The following is a 27922-nucleotide window of genomic DNA, read 5'->3' as shown; positions in this document are numbered from 1 at the left end:
ATTACAAATTACTTCCTAGTGGTTTAAAAAAGTTACAGACCCCCAGCCCCAGCTGATAGGAAACAGCCTTCACAGGCAGCAGAGAATAGCGAATATTTACTTCCTGCACAGACCAACAAAAGTCACTTTTGTTTTAATTTCTTATTCTGAAGTCTGTAGAGAACACAGTGTCAGTTGCTTACTGGGAAATCCTCAAAACCACACAGAATCAGGAAAAAGACCAAAGTACCATTCCAGGTGCTAGCGTCAAAATCATACAGGAATCCCATGTTTCAGTCAAAAATGCGTCTGTCCCCTCTGAGACAGACTTCAGTTAAGTCATGACAGAACAGAGCAACACTGGACAAGAGCTTGAAGCAAGGAACAAAGGCTATGCTATATCCAGCAGAAAGCAGAGGATAAAGCAACCAAACAATGGTATTAGTTCAGTTCGAAGCACAGCTGAGTCACCAGATTAAAAACATTGCCTTTTACAAACAGCTTTTATGGGATGCTTCTGAGCCACAATACTCCTGGCTAAAGGAACAGAGACACCTTGGTTTGCCCTTGCCCAGCACAGTGCGCAGAGCACCACTGCTCTGCAACGCTTGGATAACCATCTCACAAATTGCCATTTCCATATCCTAGCTGTCCCTTGAAGTTCTGCCGTCCAAATACAACTTCTGCCCAGCTCTATTTATTAGCTAGATCTGGCAAGATTGTAGCCCAGATGGTACGTTATCACAAATACTGATGTAAGCCAAACCGAATGCTCCGCTCTGCCTCTGACGCCGCTTCATTGCTTTTTCTCCTGAGCTCCATTCAAGCCGTGTTTCTGCAGTGACCCCGGGAGCTGAGCCTCAAAGAGCTGCCTGCAGAAGGCTGGAGGAAATGACAGCTTCGGAAATGAGTACCAGAGTGATGAATAGCAGGCTACAAGACCAGCCGGTGCATTAGCAGGCTGACAATTAACGAACTACATTGTATTGAACAAGGACATACATGGGCAAGTAGGATCACTGACACTCCCCAGAAGAGATTACAAACCCTATTCAGTCTTTTCTGAAGGGTTTTTCCAGCGTTCTCTAAAATTTATAAACTTAGACTTGTTACTGCACTTTGTACAGCAGGAAGCTGAACCAGCCCCATTGTGAGCAGAATATGGAAAAACTGGAAGAAGAAAAAAAAAAGAGGGGGGGAGAAATTCACCTTTTCTCTTTGTCTGTCATGAAGACCCAGATAATGAAAACAGCCTGTGCCAGTGGAAACAGAAGGGGACATTCACCTTTAGGAAGGAGGAAAGCTGAGCTCATCCATATAGACTTCAAAAAAGCAAATAGGAATTACTGGGGTATCTGGTTCCATCAGTTCTAACAAAAAGGTGCACCAGCAGCATAAGAAGAGAAGGTGAATATAGGACAGCTAATGAGGCAAAAACCTCTGGTAAGATGCCTATTTCCCCCCCTCAGCAAAAAAGCACTGCTCTTATGTTAAAGAAAGTACTCTGCGCACAGCCAGGTAACTAAGCGTTTGTTTCTACTTATTCTGGCTTAGCCCCTGGATAAACAAGAAGGCAGCACACTTTGCTCAAGCGTCTTTGCAGGGTTTCTGCTACATAGTAAGCATGCCATTCCCCTGCAGCTTGCGTGGTTGTCTCACCTGGGATGTTGACTGATACTTAGCCTTTGGTGCTCCTTACAGACTGGAAAGGCAGCCTCAACTGCGAGCAGAGAGCTGCTCCACCTCGAGAGGCTAGAAACACCTCACTGAGTAAGTCTTGCACTATGAGAGCATCAACAGCAACATTCCTATTAACACCTTCTTCATAGAGAAAGGCTGGCTTGCTGGTGTCCTCAGCTGCAGGCCTGCCTCCAGGATGGCACCATTAAGCACGCAGTAAGTCAAAGTCCCAGTATTTAAACATTTTCATTTTCTGACTCTCCAAGCCTAATCAAACAAAGCCAGAACAGGTACTAAGCACAGATTTGCTGGCAATAATCAGTGAGGCCAATCTTCTGATGCTAAGTAAAGGTTAGCAAGGCAAATTAATGACACGAGATACAGAAGAGCTGTCAATCTTCACGCATTTCACAAAGCTGAGACAAGACAAATGTATCATTGCAAGGCTTATTCCTCACATAAATCAACCATGAAACAAGGGCAAGAGTAATGCTGTCCTTGGGCAAAAAGCTGAGATTTGCAGACCCTCCATTACAAACACACATGCATTCTACAATACAGCACCATTTCAAATAAATAAGCAGCACAGTAAGGGATTACCTAAACCTGTCAGACAGATGATATAGAGGCGTAGTGTTTATCTTTTCAACAGTGAGTTGCTTACCCTATGCGTGTATGCAAGACTAAACCCCTACCTCTCCCCAGTACAAGGCTACCAGAAGAAGACATGCTGGACTGTCTTTAACTACCTCTGGCCTGACTCTGCTGCAAGTGTTGTACTTTCCATGTATCTCCTCCTCCCTTTGCACCGGCAACTGCTATTTCCCAATCACTCTGATGCTAACATCATAGAAAACCTTGAGTTCAGGCATTTGGCAACCTTGTACTTTTCAGGATCTCACTCTTGGCAGATTGATGGCCTTTTTTTTTTTTCTCCCCTTCCCTTACCCCAAAATGCATTGATTTTTCCTTCTTATTTTGGGAAAGGTCAGTGATGGAGCACAGGGGCTGCACGTTCACTGCAAGCTGAGAAAGAGGATGGTCCTGCTGCTGGGGAGCTGGCCTAGCTTTGGGGAGTTCTCTGCAAGAGAACCGAGAACCAGACCAATTCTTTTCGTGGGAGGAGTTTTTCCCTCCCCAATGTCCAAGTCTCAGTTACTTCCCTTCCCCTCCCCCACCACCCAAATTTGAACAGTGTTCCCTTTGTCTGTCCTTTATGTAGGCTTCCATTCTCTGGAGACAAGGCCTAAGTGTCTAGCACAACAGAACCCTGATCTCAGCTGGGCCTTAGGCACTGCCATAAAAAACAAACACAGGTCACAGAAGCATGGCTCTTGCAATGTAAAACAGCCTGGATAGTAAAGAAGTCTTTAGATAGGTCTGTTAGCTGACATACTAATTACGATGTTGGAACGCTATGGTTTAACAAAAGCTTATATGGCCTGAAAATTTATTCCAAAGTATCCCATTTAGTGACTATGTGTACACATTTGGAAGGTTAAGTTGGAGTTCACTGCAATACCAACCTGAAGTATGTGTAACAGTACACTTCCCAGCAAGACCAACTGGACTACTAGCACATTTTAGGATGACTAATGAATTGAAGCTTCCTTGGCATGCTTCCCTCACAATGGGAAGCTATGGGGAAGGATTATGGAGTGGAAAGAACCCAACCTGGGTAGAAAGAGAAGTACATGCTCCTGTAGCTGTTACGTCCCTACTGGAGAAGGGGATTTCCCATTGCATTTCAGAGAGATCTACTCCCCCCTCCTCCGTTTGCATGAGCTCTTCAACACACAGCAAGTTCTCAGACTCCAGCTCAGCAAAACATCATGCAATGCAGCCTGCAGAAGGCAACCAAGACCGTGCATTTTTGGGAAGGACAAACATCACTTCCAAATCCCCTTCTAACTTATGCAGAGACCCTCACCACCACGTATGAGGGGACCCACCTCTAAAGCACACCAGTCCCTTCATGAATTTCTCCGTCAATCTTCTGGCTAGTAATTGACAGGCTCCTGAAGGTTCAAAACTTCTGCCTGATGTTCTCAATCCCATGGTAAGATATAGCACAGGTCTTTTGTGCTTGCAAGCCATATTCATGGAGATCATGCTTTTTTTAACTGACCTATTTGTCACCAGTTGCTAATATGTCAGTGAGGTTGCCCAATACAAACACACACAAAACAAGCTTTTTGATGTGGTTATTTTAGGAATGGCCACACACTATACTTGCAGTAGTTCACGTAATTATTAGTTCGTATTAATTACACAGTATTAACTTGTTAATTTTATTTCTAAAACAGTTTTCCCAATCTGCCCGGCTAAGGAACAAGTTCATCCAGATGCCAGACAATAAGAGGAATTGGTTTAATAAAATTTGTAAGTCAGATTTACCTGGTGCTAAAATTAAGGGCTTAATTCTCTATCCTACAGAAGGTTACATTTGTTGGTCATCTGCCAGCATGTACTATCTCAAGTCTAAGCTATGCCCCTACGTGCTAGTCCACACTTGAAGCTGAAAGAAAATGAAGATTCAAAAGAGATTCAACATCTGGTCTGCCCTCTTGCATCTCACAGGCCGTTAATGGCACAACACCTAGCTCACCAATGCTGGCCTAATAAACCTTTACCAGACTACTTGTTCTGAGGAACATGGCTTTTTTCCATAGCTGAGGCTACATTACGGAGGCTATTGCAGAAACACAGGCACCAACCACCAGTATCTGAGGGATTATCACACCAACATCTAACCTGCTTCCCAAGATGCTTGGTAAAGATTTAGGTGACAGAAAGGTGGAAAAATGCAGCCTTGCAACATATGTCCAGTTAGATTTTAATTTTCCATTTTGCCTGCCAGTAAAGCTTCTGCAGTTACCTTGGCAACACCTTTCAGGAGTCCTAGAAAAACTCAAGGATGATCCAAAGTCTCAGATATTTCTGTCAGCCTGTCACATCAGCAAGTGAGGTCAGAGTGACCAAGCCAAAGCCTTAAGCATTGCAACCACTGAAATTTCAGAGTATGGTTTGACTTCATGACCTATTTTCTAGTTTGAGCAAAACATAAATCCATGTTCTCCTAAAGCCTGAAAATACGTAATCCTATGAGAGGATGTGATCTGTTTCTACTTGGATGCAATGAATGAGGTGTGACAGAGGGAGGGGATCTCAAGAGCACCTTCCCACCGCAAGCAGCAATTAGTCAATTTTGCTCCCATTTGGTTTTTTTTAAGTCCTGATCTCTAAGGAAAAGATAATACTCATTACAGTAACCTCAGAGCTCAGTATGACATTTGACACATTGGCTGATGTGACTTATAGATGTCAGCATGGCTATGACTGACTTCCAGGACCTGTCTCTCCCCCTGCCACTCCTCCCAGGTGATGCAGAAACTACACACCCACACCCCTTTTCTGTCTGGTATCTCTTTTCCATAGAAGATAGGATAGGCAAAACCATGAACCAGTTGACTTCACTTTCTTACCACTTTTGCCTCTCCATCAGCAGTGCAGTGCTTCCCCAGCACACAAAGGAATAGAGTTCTTCACCTTTCATGCCATTTCCACCTCTATTTTCACAATTGTAAAGAGGTTCACATTGCAGTTTACTTATTTATAAAAACAGGAAACTTTTTTCACCTGGATTACCTGAGTAGGCTATAGTCTCCAATTCAGTAAAGGTATTGAGCAGGAAAACAGTGAAATGCCCCCAAACCGCATGTTCTAGTTAAGTGTAGGCTCAAGCACTTTGTTCAGCTGAGGAGCAGAGCCAAGGAGTGAGCAACATCTTTAAGAGACAAAAACCCCACCTGCAAGGAGCCACTTGTTCCTTCACTGAAGGTCATGCCTGTACTGCCATGCCATTAGGCCTTTAACTCATCACAGCTTTGCGCTGCCACTTCCAGCCTCCCTTGCTTTTTCCTTCCAACTATGTCTCAGGCCTTTGGATGAGTCTATGCTTATTTATTTGCAGCTCAGTTTTCAAATCCTGAGCCAGAGCCAGTGAAGCAGAGCGGCTTCTCCAGATGAGGTCCTAGAAATTAGCTACAAAGGTTTCAATACAGTGAAGTAAGAACACCACATTTCCTTCCTCTCCAAACTAAACAAGGGTATGCAAGGGGTACAGATATTGCATAGCAAGTAGGAAAAAAGTGGGACGAAGTCTTTGTGGTTGGGGAAGAAGTTACAAAACCCATTTCCAGCCCAAATACATAAAGGAATTTAAAATATAGCTTACCGCCTACCCCAAACATAGGGTTAAGGTCAGGGACCGGTTTCAGGTTGGTGTTCAGGGGATTTCTCATCTGTTGCTTAAAGCCACCATTCCTTCAATGAAACGTTGGTAATCCTATCCCAGTTTCAAAGTTAGCAAGCAGCAATAGAAGTCAAGAATAAAGGATACCATCAGCCCTGCTTTCAAGCACTGCTAGCACACCTTAGGGTGTACGTCTCAGCTGCACAGTTCAGCGCTACGCTGCATCTTAAGACTAACTTTGGTCTTCAGCTTCTGAGAAGCATTACTAGGGTAGACTACTTCAGTGATTTTTATTATTTTTAAAACAGAAATAAATATGCAGAAGAGCGAACAAAGCGTGACCCCAGATCATTGTTTCTGTGCCTGTAGCTACACAATTTAAAAAGAGACCAATAGAAAGACCTACTTTGCAAGTAAGATGCCTGTCTTTAACCAGAGCCAGAAGTCTCAGGAGCATGACATTTCATTCAGATATAGCAAAAGACTTCTTACGACAGAGATGAGGTATTGATTAAAAAACCACCAAAGAGAAAAGCGGCTGACGCACCCCCTGCCCGCTCAAGCAAGCTGTAAGTTTGAAGAAAAAGAACAAAATGAACTTTGGTTTGACTCCTCTGTGCTCGGAATTACTCTGCGACAACGATTCCCTGCTGCCAACACACACTCCAGCTCTGAGAACAGGGATAACAGCGTCCAAGCCAAACACACGCGTGGCTGGAGAGACTCATGGCAGATTAGACAGCTCTTCTTTGTACCAATACATGAAATACATCTGGGGCACCCCGGCTATATTAAGGGCACATTCCTCGGCTGAGCCGGTGCTTGTTGAGCACCGCTGCAGGCACCAGTGATGCTTGTCTCTGGAGCACTGATACAGCACTTCCAGCAGCTCCCCAGGCTGGCAGATGGAGATCCCTGGGAACGAGACTCGTGAAACACCCCTGACGGGTTGATATTCTCACTCAGATTAGCTAAATCCCAACATGGAAGACATGCCAAAAGCATCCTTACTCTGAATCACAATGAAACGCTCAATAAGAGGCTGGATTTACAGAAAGCCAGCTGCAAGCTAAGGCAGCCCTTGGTCATCAGTGTCACAAGCATCTTGAGGAGTCTACTCAGACCTACAGATAAAACTGTGTCCAGGTCAAATTCCTACCTCAGAGTCCAATACTCCAATCATGTTGTGCATCTGGATTCAAGCTGTTGCCACTCCAGACACAGTACCTCTCCATAAAGTCTGTATCCTCCAGAGACACAGGGCTGCAAATGGCCCAATTTCTCAAGGGTTTTTTTTCGTGTATTTAAATTTCTTTAATTTTTTTTTTTTTTAAAAGGGAACAGAAATATTAGAAACTGCCATTACAGTGATAGTATCATCTAATGAGAAAATAAAAAAATAGAATATGGAGTTCCCTTATTTTCCATTTCATTAAATATCAGCATTCTTTCAGCCCACTTCATAACTGGCCCATCAAGAAAGTATGAAAAGTCACACTGAATCATAGTTTAAGGGCCAAAACCAAACCAACGGTACCAGGCTCTCTTTTGGGTTTATACACCATGGCTTTTTCATGGATTTAGCAGTAAAGCTTTCAACTGTACAACACGAATGTCCAGTTTGACATTAGTAAGTACTGGGAACATCACTGCTCATGTCAGTCAGAGGTTATTTTATGGGGCATAAGAAGATTTAGGTAGAGAACAGACATCTCTATCAGCAGCGAGCTCTTGCCCATGCAGTATAACCTGGGCTAACAAAAACTCCAGCACCTTCCAGTCCTTCTTGTGAGTCTCGCCACAACGTTCACACTTTGCAGTGGTTTCAAGTTTCCAAATCAGAAGCTTTGCTGTATTTCCAATTTCTAGATATTCCCATGCCAGTGGTGGAAAAAAAAAAGATTCTGAAGAATTTTAATTTTTCCAGACTGCATACCAGGCTTAATTCCGTATTCTCTGTTACTATTGTCTATGAGTTCACTTGACAATTTTCAGCTCTTCAGATTTACAGCCATTCCTAGCGAAGTATTTCATCCACAAATAAACGCAACCATCCTTTTTCTGAAGGCAAGAGGAAAATATATAGAAAGCACACAGATGTTTGGCAAGTACATCAAAGCTAGGCTAGTGAGTACAAAAACCCTCCCCAGAAACCCTGACGTTCTCAGTGCTTTAACCATACAATCAAATTTTAAATATGAACAGAGGGGGATTCCAAATGGGTACATAACTTCTACAATAATAAATTAATTGGAAGTGCACAGAAACCTGAACTACAGAAAGCTGTATGCTATATTAAACATCTTCATATGCCACTTCATCCTGTGAGGCCAGTCACACTGAGTCGGAGCAAATCTTTGTTTTTCACATTAATATGAAATTAGATGAAGCAGGGTAGTAATATCAATTCCTGGCCACTAGGTATCAACTTCCTGTCTTTGGCAAAGTTGTGCTCGTGTTCTCTGCATAGTTGGAGAATATGGTATTTGGCTCTTCAAACCCTGCAATTCGCTGCTGACCCATGTACGTTCACTTAGATGCTCTTGGATTTTTGGAGAGCAGAGAGCACTTTCCCCTCCGACAATATTTCATAACTTCAGCACGTAATACCTTTTCCAAAGGAGGACAGATGTGCAGGAGTAGTTTCAGTCTTCCAAGAAGTTTTCCATTAGGATCTTGATTTTTCTTTGGCTGTGTAGTCCAAGAGCATAACCACAGCCCCTGCAAGGCTGGAGACTGGAGGTTGCTGCTCGAGCAATACTCGCTGTGAGCCGGCTGTCCAGCTCAGGCACTGCCCATCCGCTCTCCAGGTTCAGAGATGCCGCTGCGAGGAGGCCTGCCAGCACACAGCTACTCACCCTTTTCTGGGGAGCTTTGAAAAGGGCACCGTGGAAGAACAGCTTGAGCCCAGCTTGTCTTACAAGGGGCATTTCAGCCAGAAGCCATTATGTCAAACATTCAGGTCTTTGAGGGGTAGAGAGGTGTCACAGGGGGTGGGCGGGGGGGGAATGTCTCTATTTGGTTTGCAGAATACTGTATATCCTAGTTACAGGAAAGAAGCCAGCAATAATGCCTTTCCCACTCACAGTACAGTTGTTTTTTTTATTTTTGCAGGCTTTGAAGAGGAGATGGAGGAAGAGGAAGGTCCTGAGCTCCAAGAATTTCACTCTTGGCATGCCAAAGCCATCACTAGAAATGCCCAGATTTTCCACGATGGCTTAGATACATGCCACAGTAAGAGAAGTCACTTCATAGTAAGTGTGTGAAGAGACACACTTCAGATCACTCAGCTTCAGGGAGAAGGGGCTACTACCCTTTGCTACAGGGAGACCCGATCTGTACATGAACTGCTCCTGCCCAAACAGCCATCAGGCTGTTCAGTCACCCTGGGGTACTAAAGACACAAGCAAGTCTGTTGTCATATTCCACAGGAAAGCATCAAATCCATGATGATGTTGAACGTGGATTACTATGGGCTAAAGTAGCAGAAACCCTGCAAAAAGCAGAAGGGAGAAGGAGTTGATGGGAAAGAGGACAGTCGTATCCGTAAAACTCCAAGGGAAAGTCAGGTTTCCAGTATGGATCTGGAGGCTGGATGCAGAAAGACAGCCACAAGTTAACCTTTTGATATCTGTATGCACCTTAGGAAACATTATTTGTTTCTGCACATTCCTATCAGGACACATACTAGATTTTGCTTACTCTCTGTTTTTTTGCCAGGAAACCCTGATGCTGCTGCTGTCACATGATTAAGAAGTCGCTCATTAATTCAGCAGAAACCCGACACTCCAGTGTCTCTGGCTGCAGCCACTGTACAAAGAACATTTGGGATCCTGTGGCATCTGACAGCTTTCCCCTCCTCCAAGACTGACATTAACCAAAAGCCTCCTATCCAAAACAAAAACGCTAGACAGAACACAACCCACATTCCTCCTATTTTGGGAAAGTCTGGATTGGAAACCTAATTTGTCATCTTGAACCCATGTGTAGCTGTTTAAGCGTAGTTCAGGAGCCATATGACATTTACTGCTTATTCCTGTGAATGCTACAGAAAACTAATAAAAGAGTGAGAATCATCAGTAAAGTGTACTACAAAACGCAATGCAGGATAAACTGGAGCAAACACTGGTCATATTGGTCATATTCATACCACTGCTGCCCAAAGACCTTCTGCTACACAGAAGAGATGTGCTGTTGGGAAAAGGCAGTTTAGCGACAAGTTGAGAGCTTGAAAACTCCAGTTTTATGAAGGGAGGCTGGGCACTCAGCTACCACTTCACCCCAAGCCTGCTCCTCATTTCCACGAGAAACTGCACTTCGATTTTCCAGAGTCTCTGCCACCTATTCAGAAACCAGTCTTGAGCAGAAGTGGCAAGTTTGCACTGCTGCCAGTTCTTCAGCCCCTACTTGGTCACACCATGAAGTCCTCTGCCTCTAAATTCCCTCCTACCAGCCTTCAAGTGGTAACTTCTGAACACTATTGGGTAAAATTCCACCTACAAGATACTACTGGCTTTGAAACAGAAGAGGACAGACAAACATCCAAATACAAATTGAAAGCACTTGCTGAAAAGACTCCACTAGTGTCTCAACAGTTCTTGACTAGTCAACACCTTACATTTTTATTTTTAAAATGTACTTCTACCATGGTTCTTGGACCCCTTATAAATCAACACCATCAAATTCCACTACAGATTTAGACTTCACAACGTGACTTTAGCTCTCCAAGCACAGAGTAAGAGTCTTGTGAGAAGGTTTTGCTTCTGCCAGCATCCACTTCCAAGTTCTCCAGCCCCGGATAGTGGAGAAACAAAACAGGATGGCTGCGTAACAGCGGTCAGCTTCCTACGCACTCAGAAGCTTCCTGGCTACTGCTGCATTATGAATTTCATGAGCTGTCAATGAGTGAAACTAGGTCCAACTGTGTGCCCACTGGTTTTACACTGCACGGCTTGGGGCACCACATGCCATGGCAATGCAACATCCTGTCATGATCCTGCGACAGGAGGCACAGCTCTGTCATTTCAGGGAAGACTATAAAGCTGTACACATCCATCAAAAAAACCCCAACCAAACTGATATTGCCCATATTGAGATGGGGAAAGGTGCACACAAATATCAAGCCCAGTTGGGCACCCAGTTATAAGCAATAGGATGATCAGGAGCCATTTGCAGACTTGAGCAAAGCTGTTATTCACACCCATTTACTGGCAAAATTGTGCAAGTCCAGTCAACCAGTGCTGGCATCTCTGAATGTAAAGCAGCAAAAGAGCAGAGAAAAATGGATGGAAAACATGACTAGTTATGCAACTCATTTTTCTCCTCCACACTAGAAGTTAGCACAAACATCACAGAGCACAGGAGGCAAAAATTAAGTAACAGAGAAAGGGTGCATGACAGAGGGATACATTTGAGTATCAGACATCAAGAAAGAAGTCAATTTTAACATTCCTTTGCCTTTCAGGCCACAAGGCATCTCCCGTAACTAATGCACCTGGAACATTTTCAAGGATGCTGGCCACATACTACTCACATAAACTTCATGGGATTAACAGTACAGCCTGTGGGATGAATCACTCCTATATCTTTCCATTTTTATCCCGCATTAAAGTCTCAGAAGGAAGAAGAGTGGCTTGCTCATAACAGATTTTCTCTCCCTACTCTCTAAAAACATGCAAAGGGCTTGTTACAAATTGGATATTGCTGAGGCTACAAATACATTCCACAGGAGTATGTGCCATCAAAATAAAAGCACCCAAGTTCCTTCATGTCGTTAGCTGTACTGTCTTCTGCCATTCTTTGTGTGGTTATTTGTTATATCACCAGTGGAAGTGGTCTATCTGAAGTAGAAGTTGGCCACAGGTAAGCATTCAGTGGAACTTTGTTATCTCCAGGAACCAGCCTTTACAAGCCCACTTTCTCCCAGAGTTACTGTTCAGCTTCAGATTCAAAGATAAGCCGTTCCAACCTCTGCCGTGGCTCCAGTTGAACGGGGGTGACTACAGTTGTGAAATTTGCTTTTTTAGCTGGTGGCTGCTTTTACCAATCTAGGTCAGGCTCCACTACAGCAATCAAGGCTCTTTCCTGCCAGCTCACTTGCAAGAAAAACACTAAGTACCAATGGATGGTCCGACTCCAGAGCTCTACCTTATAAGTGCAATTCTAGTCCATCCACCAAGACCTGATGAAGGCACAACTCTGAGACAGTTACAGAAAAATGCCTCAGCATCACACTGTCAAGGTTAAGGCAAAACTTCAGTCCTACAGAAACAAGAGATTTTGATTTCCTTAAAACTTGAGGAACATGCTCTGTTACATTTCCTTAAATCAGAATGTGCTCTTGACAGGTGAAATCAGCAGAGGATTTAGCTGTCACAAAAGATCAAAAAGCTTTAATCACATGGGATTCTCCACAGAAGGTAGAGAAGATCAGTGGAAAGGAACAAGAAACACAGGAGAATAAACGATACCCAGGAAGGAAGTCACCGATCTCCACCTGCACTCAGTTATCCTCATTGCAGGCCTTCCCTCCTGCACAGACTTAAGGTTCTACCAAATTTACCGGGGGCCAGTCAGATGGTCCACTCAGAAGTCTGCTTAAAGAGGAGGCAAAGAAGATATAGAGGAAGGATTATATGATTTGCGGATATGGAGAAGAATTACTAGTTTAGGCAAGTTTCAGCTCAAGCAGATCATGTTCCTGATGTATCAAGGACCCAGCACTGTTATTTTACAGAAGCCAGAGTAGCTAACCTGGCAGCCTGCAGCCTTCACTAAGGTGCAGATGAGTTTGGCTCAGTCACTATTTCTATTCCTGTCGCTGCACTGCCCCCCAGACATATTTGCCAAGGGGAAGTGCATGCCCAGGCACTCAGCCGCTGCTGTGTCTGCACATAATGGATGGGAAAGAGGCCCTTGTGCAACTCAAGCACACCATGCAAGGAGGCCTGAACACTGGCATCTGTCACAGCTTTGCAAAGGGTGACTACATCTCATCTGTAATGGAAGTTTCCCTGAAACCACCAGCATTTCCCCTCAAATGCCACTACACAACAATTCCTGGTAGCCTGAGCCAAATTTAAACCAGTGTCAGCAAGCATCTTGCAAGCCAACCCCAGAACCATTCAGTCTCCAAGTTCTCTCATGCACATTCTGCGGACAGTGTCGTCATTGGGGGATGCTGGTTTCTGTTTTGGATTTTTTTGCAAGGGAGACTCTGGGGTGGCATAGGGAAAGCCACACCCTTTCATGTGGCTGGCTCTCAAACCTGGATACTTCTGCAAAAGAGAGACTTAACTTCATAGTTCTCAATTGAGTGGAAGGGTTCACACACCAAACCCGAGAGGCTCATTTCTTATTTTAAAACCAACATGCTAACAGCCCAGGAAGTGTATAGTCGGCTCCAAAAATACACCAAAGTCATCTGGAATGACCAAGTGTGTAATTTAACTTCTAGCTGGTACAGGAATCAGCTCTGCTTGCTGCACTCAGGAGGAGCAAAAGAGGCATTTTCTATAGGGCTCAGTTATCCCATTTGCCTGTCAATGGAAATAGCATCCCATTTCTGGTCATTCTCCTTTTATTCAAGGACATTTTGGTCACAGAAGGTCTACTTGAAGCAAGGGAATAATATGTCAGCTCACACAGAGCATATAGCCATCCTGTAATTTTGGTTCTTCATATTCTGCAGAGAGTTTCCCTCTCAGTAATGATAAGGAATTTAAGTCAGTATTAAGAACAAAACCTCAGAGAAACTGTCTCAGATTCCTGATCCTGTTTTCAGGCAAACAAGCAAGTTTCACCTTCTCTCCCGTGAGTCAGTGTGTGCAGTCTTCCCCTGGCCCACACCCAGAAATACATTCTTCAAAGCGGTTTCCAGGGCACTGAATGAATTGGCTTCAAGTTTAATCCTAGGGTTTCAAATGGTCAGTGATGGATCTTTCCAGGTTCACATTACCCATCCTGAATCTCCAGCTATACTCAGTTAAGATGAATGGGTCAAGTCACTCCAAGCAGCTCAAGTTTTCGTCATGCAGGGAGGCATCTAATAACATGCAAATGCTATAAAAGGCCATGTGAGAGATTAAAGTGCTATTTATCACCTTACTAGTGTTCAAAGCCATTGATTCAGGCTTAATATTAGATGCTGTTCTTCCAATCCTAGGGCCACCCTGCACCCCCCCATCACCTCCATCATGTTTGATTAGGGACCTGTGTTCAGGGCTTCCTTAACTTCATTTCAGTTTCAGCACATTGAAATTTGTTATTCCAATTGCCTGGTTTTGTATGCGCTCACCTAGACTCCCTAAGAGCTATTGTCCTTTAAGCAGGATACATTTCACCTGCACATATGGGCACTGTTTGAAAGTCAGCAGTGCCTCAAGACCTGGACATCAAATCATGAAGGTGTTATCTTACACTCGTCAGCCAGCGCAGGTATGTGCCTGCCAGCATTAGCCTAGCTAGTCAAGCTGCTGCTAATCATGAAAGAGTAACAACTTATTTTCTCTTTTATCCAAGTATCGAACCAGTCTGGGATTCTTAAGCAAACATATGGCAGCTGTATTAATATAGCAGCAAAGAGAAGCTAGATCTGCAGCATGAGCACACCCAGCATTGCCCTTCCCCTCCCACCACTGGGAGATAAGCTTGCATTAAAGCCCATCCCGCCAGCACGCTGACCAGAAAGGGTGTGCGCACGATGGGAGAGGGGAAAAGATCAGCAGGAGGTGGTTCTGTGAACAGAATTAAAACAACTTTTCAAAGCAACAGGCTAGGGCTCTCCAGCACGTGTTCGCATTGCAGGGAGAAACAGGAGAGACGGGCTCAAGCAAGGTCTGGGAAATACTTGGCATTATCACCAAGTTGAAGTTTGACTATGTTGCCAATATAACTGCAGTCCGGTTTCATTTGAAGTAAAGTGATGTCCCATTGCATGTGAAACTTTCAGATGAAGTCACTCAGTATCAAGATACAAAAAACCAAACCGGCCAATAAAAACAGTAAAGAGAAGCCAGCCAGTAAAACAGAGATCCAAGAGAGCCCATCTCATCCCTTGCACCTTCCAGAACTGCTTCAGTTAATCCAGCTGCGAGCCAACATCTTTCTACTACAAAAATAATTAAAGTCCCTGTCAAGAATGCTGGAAAGTCTGATGCCCCAGCCCAAGGGGTAGACAGGAAGAGCCAACATACACCCTTCTGTCAAGCCACCCCCTAAATCTGACCATTTCGTGAAACTCCTAAGCAAGGCAATTACTTCTATAAATTTTGCTTAATCTGAAGATGGACAAGAAATTGGTTTGTGGGGAAACTGAACTCTTTTTAACATGAAAACCAAAAGTAAGGAGTTATGTTGCTGGTCGTAACTGAAACATGTCTGCTAATGATTACAGCTTCCATTTTACTGCCAAAGTATTATTAGAACTGCTTATTTGCTGTGCAGCTTGGGGAAAAAAAATATCTCTTCCATCCTTTATTAATCTTGTCCTCATCTGACACAACAAAAATCAGTCTTTCGCTTACTTTGAAAAATAGGCCTTAAAGTCACCACAAGAGCCAAAGCCTTTGTGTATAATTGCTTTCTTGATTAACTAGAACAAAGGGCAGAAGCCATCAGTCACTACGCATTTTAGTATTTTCAGAGCTTATTTAAAGCCATTTCAGTGACTTGCTTTCTTAAAAGAAACTTTGTAATTGCAAAAACCTATGTAAATAATACTTTTAATTTTTATTTTTTTTTTTTTTTAAGGCAGTCACATCCCAAGGAATGTAGCCCACAAGGTACCTACAGGACTCATTGGAAGGCCTCAGTAATATCCTTGGATCTTCTTGGCCTCAGGTAGTTTCTTGCAGCAGTGCTGAGCTGGTGACCTATTTGGCTGATATAGGAAACCCAATCATTATAAAGTTTATGTATTCTAATATGAAAAGCAGATTTTCCTTGGAAACATTTTCTTGGGGCAGGTTTCAGGGTCCCGAAGCTGGCAGTAACTGCATAAACAGAGGAGGTAATGAGTAAAGGCTCCAACCAGGGATGCTGTGTAAAATTTTTTCCTTTTCAGCCTGCCATCCTGGGCTCCGAACAGGGTATGCAGTGGAAACAGAGAATTTAACTATCTGCCTGAACGTAAAGGCTTAGCACAGCAGATTAGAGGAGAAGGGAATGAGGAGGGAACTTGCAGGCAGCTGGAAATTTCAGAATTGAAGTTTTCAGAGATCTGGAGAGAGTCTGCTATTCAGAAGTGCCTGGCTGTGTTGTACAGCAAACTTAATAGTATTGCTTGCTGTCTTGACTTTTCCACGCTTACTGGTGCGCTCTGTTCCTCCAAGACTAAATTGCTTTTATAGACAACTAAGTCTTCAAGTCTGTGGTTTCAGTAGTCACATCCCACCCTCTCTCCAGCGGCCAGACTAGCAGGGCAGTCTCAGAAGGCCTGGCACAGATTTCATGCCTACGGCTACCAAACATGAAGTCCAGACAGGCTTATTCCCTGCCCTGCTCCTAGAAGGGGTCTTAAGGGCCTTAGCCCCTTGTATATGGGGAAGTCAAAACAGCTGCAGGAACAAAATAATCTTTGCAAGGGCTGACATACACTTTTCCCCCTTTGAACTACACTTCTTGTGGTTTGGAGACAAGAAAAGTCTCCACACGTGCTGACCTGGCAGCCTTGTGGGACCTCTTTCAATCCTGCCTGTGTGAAGGCTTTGCCCTTGCAAGCAAGCCTGCGCTGCTGCGTCTTGCAAGGTGGAGGGGATTCCTCTCTCTGGGCTCCTGTTCCCATTTCTTGAGAGATTAGAGAACTGTAGAACTAAAAAGGTAGTATTTTGTGCCGTGTCAAGCCAGACAGAGGGAAATGTAAAAAGGAACCTGTTTACTTCAGTGGGATGCTTAGAAGACAGTAAATGGAAAAAACCCAGCCCTGTAGATGCATATTTAATACATCTGGAGACTTCCTATTCACAGCAATAACCCTTCCCCCTAGGTTAGAGAAATCTAGGGGTGGGAGGAGAGTTGTCCCACAGACATATGACATCAGCTAAAGAAAAGACACAAATGAATGCAAAAGTCAAAGTGGTTGGACTTCAGATGTCTCCATAAAAAGGAAAAAAAAAACCGCATAATTGAACTAGCCCTGTCAGAATACCAGTTGCCCAAGATTAAGACAAACAATGGGGACTAAAAAACGAATATAAACCACACACTGAAGCACACAGCATTTGAGAAAATATGCTCTAGAAGAATAATTTCAAATTGGAAGTTCATTTTTATTGTGTCTCTATCTGGAGAGAAGTTCCTTTAAAACAATTTAAAAGTAAACACTACACAGAGGGGATCCGATAGGTACAATTAAAGAGGAGAATGCTTTAGAGGAATATAACCCCATGACATCTCATGTCCCTACTACTTGTTAATCGTTTTTCCTCCCTCTATAGTAGAATGAAAGGAGGCAGCATTACTTGGAAAATATTCGTTAACTTCTTGCTACACTGAAAACTTCCATGATGAACCTGAGGGAGCAGCACTAATAGTTGACTTCAGCAAGGCTTTATGAATGCACTGAAGGTCACTTTAGTATGACATTCAGCTGCTCCCAACTCAAGTGAGACCCAAATAATACAAGACACCAACCAACTCCTCCATCCCAACAAGCAAAACATCCCTACTAGCAGAGCTCCAGAACTGTCTGGAGGTGTCCCAGGAAAGCTTCAGCAGAACTAGGCATTGCAAAGGGCATAGTGTAACCAGACAGCCATATTTCAAGTGTTCGTAATGAGCTTGTCACCAAGAAGTTAGAGCAAGTACGCACTGCAATTCAAAGCCGGGCAAACAAGGATGTCTATCAAATGCAGAGTGTTCCCAGAAGAGATGGAAATGTCACAGCACAATCAAAGGGACAGTCTCTCCTTGTCACAGGGCTGTAATGAGTATTCCCAGCAGAAAAGCAGGAGCCCACTCATTCCCTTTGCGCAGTCACAAAACTGCAGGTATTTCAGAGGTGACAATGAACAACCTAATTTTCCACAGCAGAGGACAACTACAAACACCAGAGTATTAAAACCGCTGCTTTGGTTCCAACATAGAGAATTACCTTCCAAGCTCTTAAATATAGGAAAAAAAAAAAGGTCACTTGCCATGTAAGTTACTAAGCTGGGGAAAGAAAAGCCATTTAGACACCACAAGATAGCTGCATGAATATTACAACACATTCATAATTGAAGCACTTTGTTTTATGCAGCAGCCTCCCAGCCTCAGCTGAGATGTTGGTTTGGTGATGCTCACACAATTGGCAGGTCTAGAAAAGTCAGTTCCAAATAGTTTATTGTTCAAACCTAGGTACAGGGAAGCCTTGAACTGCAGCTCAGGGGTAACTGCTTCAGAAATGTCGTGGCATGCTTCCTTTCTGCGCACAGTAAATCTAAGTTAAGTTCTTGAAACTTAAGTGAGGGCTTCAGCCATACCAACATCCTTTGCCTGGTGAAAGTTGAACAGTCAGAAAAAGAAAGCAGCCACCACCTCCTTACCTTTGCAGAGAGGCACATTTAAAAATCCAATCAGTTTGGGGGGATGAGGTGGGGGGGGGGAGGGAAGGTAAGAAGAAAGGGGTTAGAAAATACTTACAAAACAGAATCACCAGAGAGGTCAGGGTAGGCTGTCAGGGGCTGCTTCCAGCTTAGTACAGCTGCTAAAGTCATTAGACAGTGTCACCCCACCCTTGGGCTCCCAGGGGCAAAAGCAGAGGAAGAAGGGCTCCTCCTCATCTCCTGCTGATCCGGCTGTTTCTGGTGTGAGTGTAAATTCTCTCTATCCATTCAACATTTTGCAAACAGGCCACTGGAAGAGGGAGTGCCTGTCTGCAGTATTTGCAGGGTTGGTCAGGCACTGAATTCCCAGAACAGAGCAGATCTCTAGTGAGAAGTTGGCTAGAGTGAATCACACCTTCAGTTTTACCTCTCTACTCTAAGCTTGTCTCAGGCTTCCCCTGGAGCCAGCACAGAGCCTGGATTAGTCTAAATGTTCCTGTCTGTCCTACCAATACTCCATTGACCCCACTTCCATCGGCTACTTTAAAACAAGACCCCCAGGCTCTCTCCACAGATGCAAGCTTCCAGACAGCTAAAGTTTAACTAAGTTCCACCCTTCGCACATCCACAGATGCATTAACAGGATGCTTTGCTTATACCACTGCAAAACAAAGCAAGAGAACAACCAACCTCGATCACTATCTCCAAAAAGCCCAAAGAGTCAAAGACAAGCAAGTTCCATTGAGCATCCTTACCCTCATCACAGACAACTCTGAGACTCTGCCTGAACAGAGAAACCATTCTCAAGCCCCTGAGCTGTAAGCACTTGAAGGAGAAAAGCATCTCTGCTTTGCCAGCATTGACCCTGTTTGGAGGAAAAGCTTCAAACACTGTTTTTTAGGACATTAAATAACTTTCCAGTAACTCCTAGCCAAAAATTCCTCATCACCCACCCTGCCTCCTCAGATGGCCTGTGTTTGTCTGCCTTAGTACATACACTGGGCAGAAAACTGGGGCAGGACAGGAACTGATTCATAAGTGGATCAAGTATCCTCGCTGCAGGGCTGGTGACAAGCCCAGAAAGACAGGACGCATGGCAAGGCAAGCACTGAGTTCAGAATAGGGCACTGGAGTCTACTGCCACAGCCAAAGTGTAACCCTTCCTCCCCCTCCTGAAGGGGTTTGGGGTGATCCTTCCTTGAACTCAGCTCTGCTGATTAGAGTCATGAACACCGGTGCACAGAGGAGTAGTTACACAAGCTATCACAGGTATTTAGTGGTGGCCACTTACCTAAACCTGTCCTCTGGGATGAAGCCACCGGTACTAGAGGAACAGTCTTCAACCTACATAAGTGTTTGTTTTTCCTCCTCAAATTCCAGGAACAGCTCCAGGACTGATGTAGAGAAGGGGCTGCTGTACGAGGGAGTATTTACTTTTTATATCACGACCATGGTCTCTTACAAGGTTTAAAATTCAAATACACAGCCATGCTGGGAAGAAACAGAAATGCAATGCAGCAAAGTAGACCTCTCCGAGCAAACTGATGAATGTACAAACAGAAATCGAGTCCGGAATCACATCTGATGTACCACACTCTCTTGAAATGCTTTGTAAGGAAAAAAAAAAAAAAAAAGCTTTCCGGGGAAAACCAGCATGCACAATTGCACCTGAAATAAAGCATGGTGTTGGCAATTAGGCATACTGTGTCTGGCAATGCATCCAACCAGTGAACACACAGCTATTGACATTTCATAAGCAAACACAGTAACTGCATTTGCAATTTTGTATAGACCTACACCCACACTGGAAGCCTAGGAAACTGCTAGCATATCACTTATTTGTTAGAATAAACAGAAGCGCACTGGTTTTGGCCAGCTTTTGCAAAATGATAATACTAACGCTCAGAGACGTTTGCTAGAACTGCAGTTGATGCCAAGCTCCCCTTGTGTAAAACGTGGGGATCATGAAGACAACATCCTAGAGAAAGGGGTAAAGCAGCAGAAAGCAGATACAAGAGAGGAACACGCTGCCATCCAGCGTGACCTGGACAGGCTGGAGAGCTGGGCAGAGAAGAACCAAATGAGGTTCAACAAAAGCAAGTGTAGGGTCCTGCACCTGGGAAGGAAGAATGCCAAACACCAGTATATGTTAGGGGCGGACTTGCTGGGAAGCAGCTCTGAGGAGAAGGACCTGGGGGTCCTGGTAGACAGCAAATTGTCCATGAGCCAGCAGTGTGCCCTTGTCGCCAAGAAGGCCAATGGCATCCTGGGCTGCATAGGGAAGACTGTGGCCAGTAGGTCGAGGGAGGTCATTCTTCCCCTCTACTCTGCACTGGTGAGGCCACAACTGGAGTACTGTGTCCAGTTTTGGGCTCCCCAGTTCAAGAGGGACAGGGAACTACTGGAGCGAGTCCAGCGTAGGGCAACCAAGATGATTATGGGACTGGAGCACCTCCCTTATGAGGAAAGGCTGAAAGAGCTGGGACTCTTTAGCCTGGAGAAGAGAAGGTTGAGGGGGGACCTGATTAATGTTTACAAGTATCTAAAGGGTGGGTTTAAGGAGGACGGAGCCAGGCTCTTTTCAATGGTTCCCAGCGACAGGACAAGGGGCAATGGGCACAAGCTAGAACATAGGAAGTTCCGTTCAAATACACGGAAAAACTTCTTTACAGTGAGGGTGACAGAGCACTGGAACAGGCTGCCCAGGGAGGTTGTGGAGTCCCCTTCTCTGGAGATTTTCAAGACCCGCCTGGATGCAGCCCTGAGGGATGTGCTTTAGGCAATCCTGCTCTAGCAGGGGAGTTGGACTAGATGATCTCTAGAGGTCCCTTCCAACTCTGAAGATTCCATGATCTGTCTTTACAGAATTTCAAACAAAAACCCCCACCACACTAAAGAAAAGGGACTGAAAAAAAGTCAATGCTACCTGCAGGCATGGCATAGGGGATATAGGGATCAAAGATGATCCATGAAATGCTAGAAACAGAGAAGCTGGGGTTTTTATCTGGTCCACTTGAACAGTGCCCCTTTAGACAAGATATAGTAATTCATCAAGAACGTAAACTTGGTCTTATTTGGTACTAAGTAAAACCAGTTACTTAACCCCAGAGAACAACACCTTCCAATAAAGAGTGCTATGTTTCTTATGAAGAGGCAGAAGCCAAACTCAAAAAGCCCTCAATCTAAGAGGATGGAGTTTGCAATAGGGAAGCCAGCGTAGCCCCAGGAGTTCAGAGTCACAAGAGAGCTGTGGCCTCTTTATGTCCCTCTCCGACTGCAGCTGCTGAGCGGCACAAGTGAAGTCAAAAGGTGATGGGGAGCACATTGCCAGCCACACACTGATCTCCCAACCAGCAAGTCTCAAGACCCCTAAGCCAGAGCACTGAGACAAGCAGAGACCTTCCTTATGGTGATACCTCAGTGTCATGTCCCCCCTCCCAGTCAAGGGGAGAAGAGCAGCCTCCCCTCTCAGAGATCCCTTTGCATCCCAAAAAAGTTACACTAGCCGTAATAGCTTTGTTTTACGTATTGTATGTAATATAATACTGGAAATTAGTCTGCAGTTATGTAATTGCAAAGGAAATGGCTATGATCCCGCTCAGCCCAGCTGAACACACCATTCCACGATGCCTCCACCGCAGACATGGCTCCCGGAGGCTGTGAGGGAAGAGCCCCCGTCCTGCCTGCAAGCAGAGCAGCAGCAGGAGAGGCAGAGGTGCTCGGGAGTATGCTTATACTTCACCGGCTGTCAGGTTTTCCATTGCAAACACTGCTGCCACAGTTTATAGTTTGACCGTTTCAAGCCACATCCACACAAAACTTGGCAGAGAGGGAGCTGCTCTGGCCCAGTCCCTCCCCCTTCTACCTTAAAGAAATCTGTGCAGATTCCTGCTTTAAAGTCACAACATTCCCTTTCTGCAGCAGAAATACATCTTTAAGTCATTCCACAAGGCTTTTTTTGTTAAGATTTAAAAGAAGCCTATGTACTTGACTCAACTATTCGCATTATTGTTCTGAAACAGCTCAGAAATGTTTAGATAGTGTTGGACACTGCAGGTTGGTTACACAGTGCCTTTAAACAAATTACAGTCACCTCCAGCAAGGAAGACAAGCCCTGTATCCCAGACACCATCTGGAGAGACTGTAAATCTCCCTTTTTCTCCTGATGCATCTGTGACCAGTGCTACATGCAGATTTTCCTTCTCAGCTAAGGAAAAAAAGAATGAGATAAATATCCATCAGATATATCAGGCACACTGCGGGTCTTCTGCTCACGTAACCAGAATTCAGAAGGTCTGAAGGACAATTTTTGCTGATGCAAGACAGGTATTTGCTGCTAAAAACTAAGTGCCAAATCTGAGAGCTGGTACCTTACTAAATAATTTGTTTGAAGTACAGAAATCCTACCGATTTCTTTCAGTCTAGCAAGGTTTGCTTCTGTGGCGATTGCAGCAACAGTCGGGTTGGGCTTCACAACTGAGATGAAGGGTTTCAGAAATTATTTAGCACATATGCTACACTGACCTCGCTTTTAAGTCAACTTCAAATGATGTCCAAGTCATAACTTTCATTGGCACAATAACGAAGACAACCTTATCCAACTCTTTTAGTGAAAGAGAAGACAAAGTATGACACAAGGCCCTACCAAATGGGCTTGCACATATCTGCCTGCAAGACACCTTAAATGCCATTTCTTACATGGGAAAAGTAACACTGAATAATACGATACAGTAAATGCAACACACTTACTTAAGATGAAGTTAATGTAGCTTGATGACAACCAGAACAGCTTCAATAAATCAAGTATCAGATTATTTTTTCCCCTTCTACCTCTGCCCTATACACTGGCCTTTGAAAGCAGAGCTTACATCCTTTCAGGGGGTACTCAATTTGGAGGCAAACATCACAGGCCTAGCTCAGGCCCTAGAAGCATTCAGAAGAAAACATACAGCAGGACACAAAACAGGCACCATTGTTTGGAAACTAGTTTTGACCTTCCTTGTGTAAAAAGCATAGGGCCATTTGACCCGCAAAGAGAAAGTGTTTCCTCCCCAAAGCCATGCAGCACAGCCAAGTCAAGGTTTCTCCCACTCCAGGAAAAAAAAAAAAAAAAAAAAAAGAACCCTTGAAGTGCCTCTAGGCATTGGCAAGCAACCCTGTTCAGGCAAGGTTTTAAAAAAATCAAGCGGTCATTTGTGCCTTTTCATATCTAGCTTCCCCAGAGTACAGTTAAAAACCCCCACACCAGATATATGATGTGCTATACACATCTGTGTGCACAAGGAAGTTTGAGATATTGGCCCAGCAGCACATCCAATGCACACTGTCCAGTCTGATGGGACTTCTCAGCCATGCAGAGACCATACTTCCATCTAACCATGCTTCCTTCCTTTCATTGAAGGAACAATCCCTGCTGCAGGTGACATCCGTAACACCTTACATCACCTTTGCTTGTCTAGATCAGGAGAAGAACAATTTATACAATCACAGATATAGTTTCACAGCGCTTATCACGTCAACATAAGCATACAGTCAGATGAACTACTACACACATGCATAGTTCAATAATCTTATTTTCTTGAAAAGCATATTCCCCATGTTCTTAGAAGTCATAACCACATCTTGTAGGCTTGCTTGCCTACACTAAACAGATACCCAAATTCAAACAATAACTCATGAGTTTCCGAAGTTAACACTTGAGAAACTTTTGCTGCTTTCATTACATGCCATTTATAGGTTCAGCTATTGCTGAAGAGACAAGAAGTCATAGTATTACAGTCATTCCTGGGGTATCCCTAACCTAGGGGAGATTGAGAGTGTATGTTTGGTGTCCTGTTCTTGGAACAACTGAAACATGATTTCCCTGCCAGAACAGTTTAGACAAGTACCCAAAGCAAATGATGCGCTCTCCATCACCGACCAGTGACTTACATTTAAAAAAAAAATAAAAATCAATATCTTTACTTTATACACATGTATATAAAGGACAAGATCATAGCATGGCATTCAGGGCTTCAGATCTCCTTCCTTGTTTACATGGGCATTAAGAAATCCAGCTGCTAAGCATCAGAATATGGTATTAAGAACTGTAATCCAAGTTCAAGGATGTTTCCTTAGAAGAGTCATATTTCTGGACCCACTAATTAAATTCAAACCCTGACACTCTCCATTTATATCTCCACATACCATGTGATTCAATACAATATGATGTGAACTGTGCAAGGCAGAGAGGCCACATGAAAAGAAAATACAAAGGAACTGTAATTTGGAATTTAGACACTTCTTGCATTATTTAACAGCCCAATTCCCTTGGCTCCATAAGCCATTATCCAAGACAGGGATATCATGGATATGAATATAAGTTACCACAATAACCAGGCTTGTTCTGACAGCAGGAACACCAGCTATTGACAATGAGGAGCCCTCAGGCTTGGAAGGGAAGATGCTTGTCCACTAGCCCAGACACAGTTTAAGAAGTTAAGACATTCCCCCCCCCACACACACTTCAATCATAACGATTGCTTTATTCTTCTACTTCATAGAATTGCCTAGGTTGGAAGGTCAGATGAGCATTTTGTCCTCCACTAGTTTTGCAAGTGACACAGTCAGTATCCAGGACACAAGCATTTCTGTTCATGCTAGCCAGTGCATTTCCACACACTATCCTTTTGGACGCCACACTAAATCACTGGCCAGCAACTGACTCTGTCACTTTCAGCCAAACAAGCATTAGGCTTTCAGACAGCAAAGAAAAGTTAAAAGAAAAATAAATAAGTCCAACGCATGGTCATCATTGTGGATAACCTGACTCAGAACTCTGGAAGATGGATGTGAGTCCGAGATCAGGGCGCCCTGGTTCCCCAAGCTCTGGCATGCCCAGCGTGCTCCAGATCCAGCCAGCCGTGAAAGCCCTGCATGGGGAGCTACCGCGACATCAGCCTTCACTCGAACGGCTCCAAATGCCAGCAGCTCCTCTGGATGAGGACACACAAGTCACGAGTGGGCTGGAAACCAGTCCTGGACAACAGCTTTGAATTAATACGGAGGGAGTGCTGGAGGGGAGGAGGGGGAGCTGCTGAAGACAGGCAGTTATTCAAACCAGCTGCTAACCCGCTCCAACCACTCACATGGACGCAGTCTCGTGTATTTGTTCAGGCTGACTCAAAGCTACCAGACATCCAAGAGTTAAAGTACACAAAAGATATCTATACAAACACTTGCCAAAAATATCATTTTCCAAGTGGAAGCTGGTTATTCCAGGGATGGCAGAAAAAGGGATTTCGTCTTGCTTTTACGTGACAGGCTCTGCCTCCTTGCCTCAAAATTCCCCAATTAACACTTCTGCAAGAAGTTCTGAAACTGTGCATGGCCACGTATTTACGCACATTCTCCCCCCTCCCTACTGAGCTCTGGGCCACGGGCTAAGCTGTCAAGCCAAGTTTCATCCCAAGCAATTTTTAAACACTCATCCTATAAATCCTCTGAAAAGGGACTTAGTAATGGAAACGCTGACAGAGACTTGAAGAGACAGCAGGGCAACTGTATCAGTCTACTATATATCAGCTTCATTAGCTGCAGATCCTTCTCTCCTTCACCTTCGTTTTCCATTAGTGTACTTTGGCTAATTAATGCACAAAACCTATGAAACATTCTTACAGTAGAAGGCAACATTTGGCCCCCAGCCCAAATCAACATTGAGAAACTTCAACATCCTCAGCCAGACATAGTAACTGTACCAGATGGAGCTAACGTACAGCTACAAGTAGTGATGAGGAAACTGAAAGAAGAGGAACACATACAAAAAAATCGGACCATTGGAAGAGGGAAAAGCAGCAAATGTGTCTTACCGCTTTCGTTTTTCTCTATGACGTCCACGACCTCTCCAGCCTGGAGGCTGATCTCAGAGTTCTCCTGCTTCTCATAATTGGACACCACCACATATTGCTCCAGGATCATGGGTTCAGAGCTAGCATCAGCACCTGGGGAAGGGAAAAAGCAAGCCGTAAGCCAGCTTCCAGCCATGGCTCCTCGAGAGCGACCTCCGTCCATCCGATTCACGACAGGCCAACTTGTCACCAGAGCCAAGCGAATCAGCAAACAACCTTGGCTCGCAGCATATCCCCAAATGGCTGGCCATATAGAAACAGCCTCCTCTGGCCCACAACCCAGCAGCACAGAGGGACATTGGAGAGAAGAAGAAGAAAAAAGGGGAGGAAAAAAAAATACGAAAAGGAGCTGAAAACAGTGAATTAGTTGCAAAGTTTCATGATGGATTCTGAAAATAAACCTCTTCCCAACATGGTTTCCACAATCCTTGCTCCCATTCAGAGAGAAAAATCCTGGGCAGAAGCAGCATAAATCCACAGATGAGCCATCCCCCCCAGTAAACCCAAAGAAAAAACAGCTCTCCCCTTGGCGGCTCAGCTCCTTCTCCACTCTAAAGGCTTGAGCTGAAAGTCAAGAGGGGGCTGTAGATGCCAATCATATTCGTCTGCACTGCAGCCCTTAAATAGAAACACATGAGCGGGATTGAAAGAGAGGGAGGTGGGGTGGAGGGAGAGAGGGGAGGGCGGGGAAGAGTGTTTACTTGAAACAGAAGAAAGAAAAAAGTTATAGCGCCAGATCCTTGCTCAAACACAGCCACCCCCCGCCTGCCCCCTGCCAGCTACGCAGTTCCGCATTCCCTGCGGCAGAGCAGCCCTGAGCGGGATCGGGGCGCCACAGCCCCGGGCTGCCCCAGTAGGCACAGAGCTCTGGCTTCCCCCTCTCCATCACCCTTCGGCACCTTTTGGAGCCAGCTTCTCCAGTTGTTCCCTTTCTCTTCATACTGAGGGCTTTTGGCTGTCAGAGCCATTTATGAATGAGCGTAGGATCTCACACAAACGGGCGAAAAGAGGCACAAAATAACTGTTCTTCTCCCTTCCCCCACACACCTGGAGTTGTTTCTTGTGGGGTTGTTTGGGTTTTTTTGTTTTTGTTTTTTTTTTTTTTTTTGTGGGTTTTTTGTGGGTTTTTTTTTTGGTGTTTTTTTTTATTTCTAACTTTTCCACGCACAAACCCAAATCGTGCCTTTTGAGGTGGAGCTGTGAGGCAGGCATGCCGCTTGTGCCAGACACGGAGAGGCACCTCCTCGCTCTGCCGTTCGTTGTACAAGATAAATCTCGACTCTCTAGTACCACATAAACAGTGCCGCCGAGGCCTTGGCACCCCCAAGCCCAGGCACAGGCTGACTGTGCTCTGCCTGGAAACCACCTCAAAGAGTCATGAAGACCTTTAGGACACCAGGGTTTCTTAATTTGCCCTCACTTACACACACTATGTGTCAAACTGAAGTGAAAAGCACCTACAATTTCTGTCTAAGAGGCACTGGACACATGCCTTAATGCAAAACTATTTTACAGGTTTCCCGTTTACAGCAATGTGTATTAGGGCAGAGTGGTTTGGGCCAACAGCATTATTATACATTTTATACAGTAAGAGGCAG

General features: G+C 44.5%; 1 protein-coding gene across 8 annotated transcripts in view; it reads right to left on the bottom strand.

The window, feature by feature from the left end:
• Positions 1–27922, bottom strand: part of SH3PXD2A (SH3 and PX domains 2A) — a 275496-nt gene that overhangs the window by 50367 nt on the left and 197207 nt on the right. For all 8 annotated transcript variants that reach the window (XR_010071697.1, XR_010071696.1, XM_063339359.1 and 5 more), the window contains one exon: positions 26286–26417. Coding sequence is in view for 6 of the 8 variants with exons in the window: in XM_063339359.1 (XP_063195429.1) it covers positions 26286–26417 (132 nt within the window). In the remaining 2 variants the exon portion in view is untranslated. The remainder of the gene's footprint in view (positions 1–26285; positions 26418–27922) is intronic.

This window comes from Chroicocephalus ridibundus, chromosome 6 (assembly GCF_963924245.1).
Source record: "Chroicocephalus ridibundus chromosome 6, bChrRid1.1, whole genome shotgun sequence".
In the NCBI taxonomy this organism is placed as follows: domain Eukaryota; kingdom Metazoa; phylum Chordata; class Aves; order Charadriiformes; family Laridae; genus Chroicocephalus; species Chroicocephalus ridibundus.
Note: the sequence above shows the minus strand (reverse complement) of the source record. Positions and strands in the feature narration are given on the sequence as shown.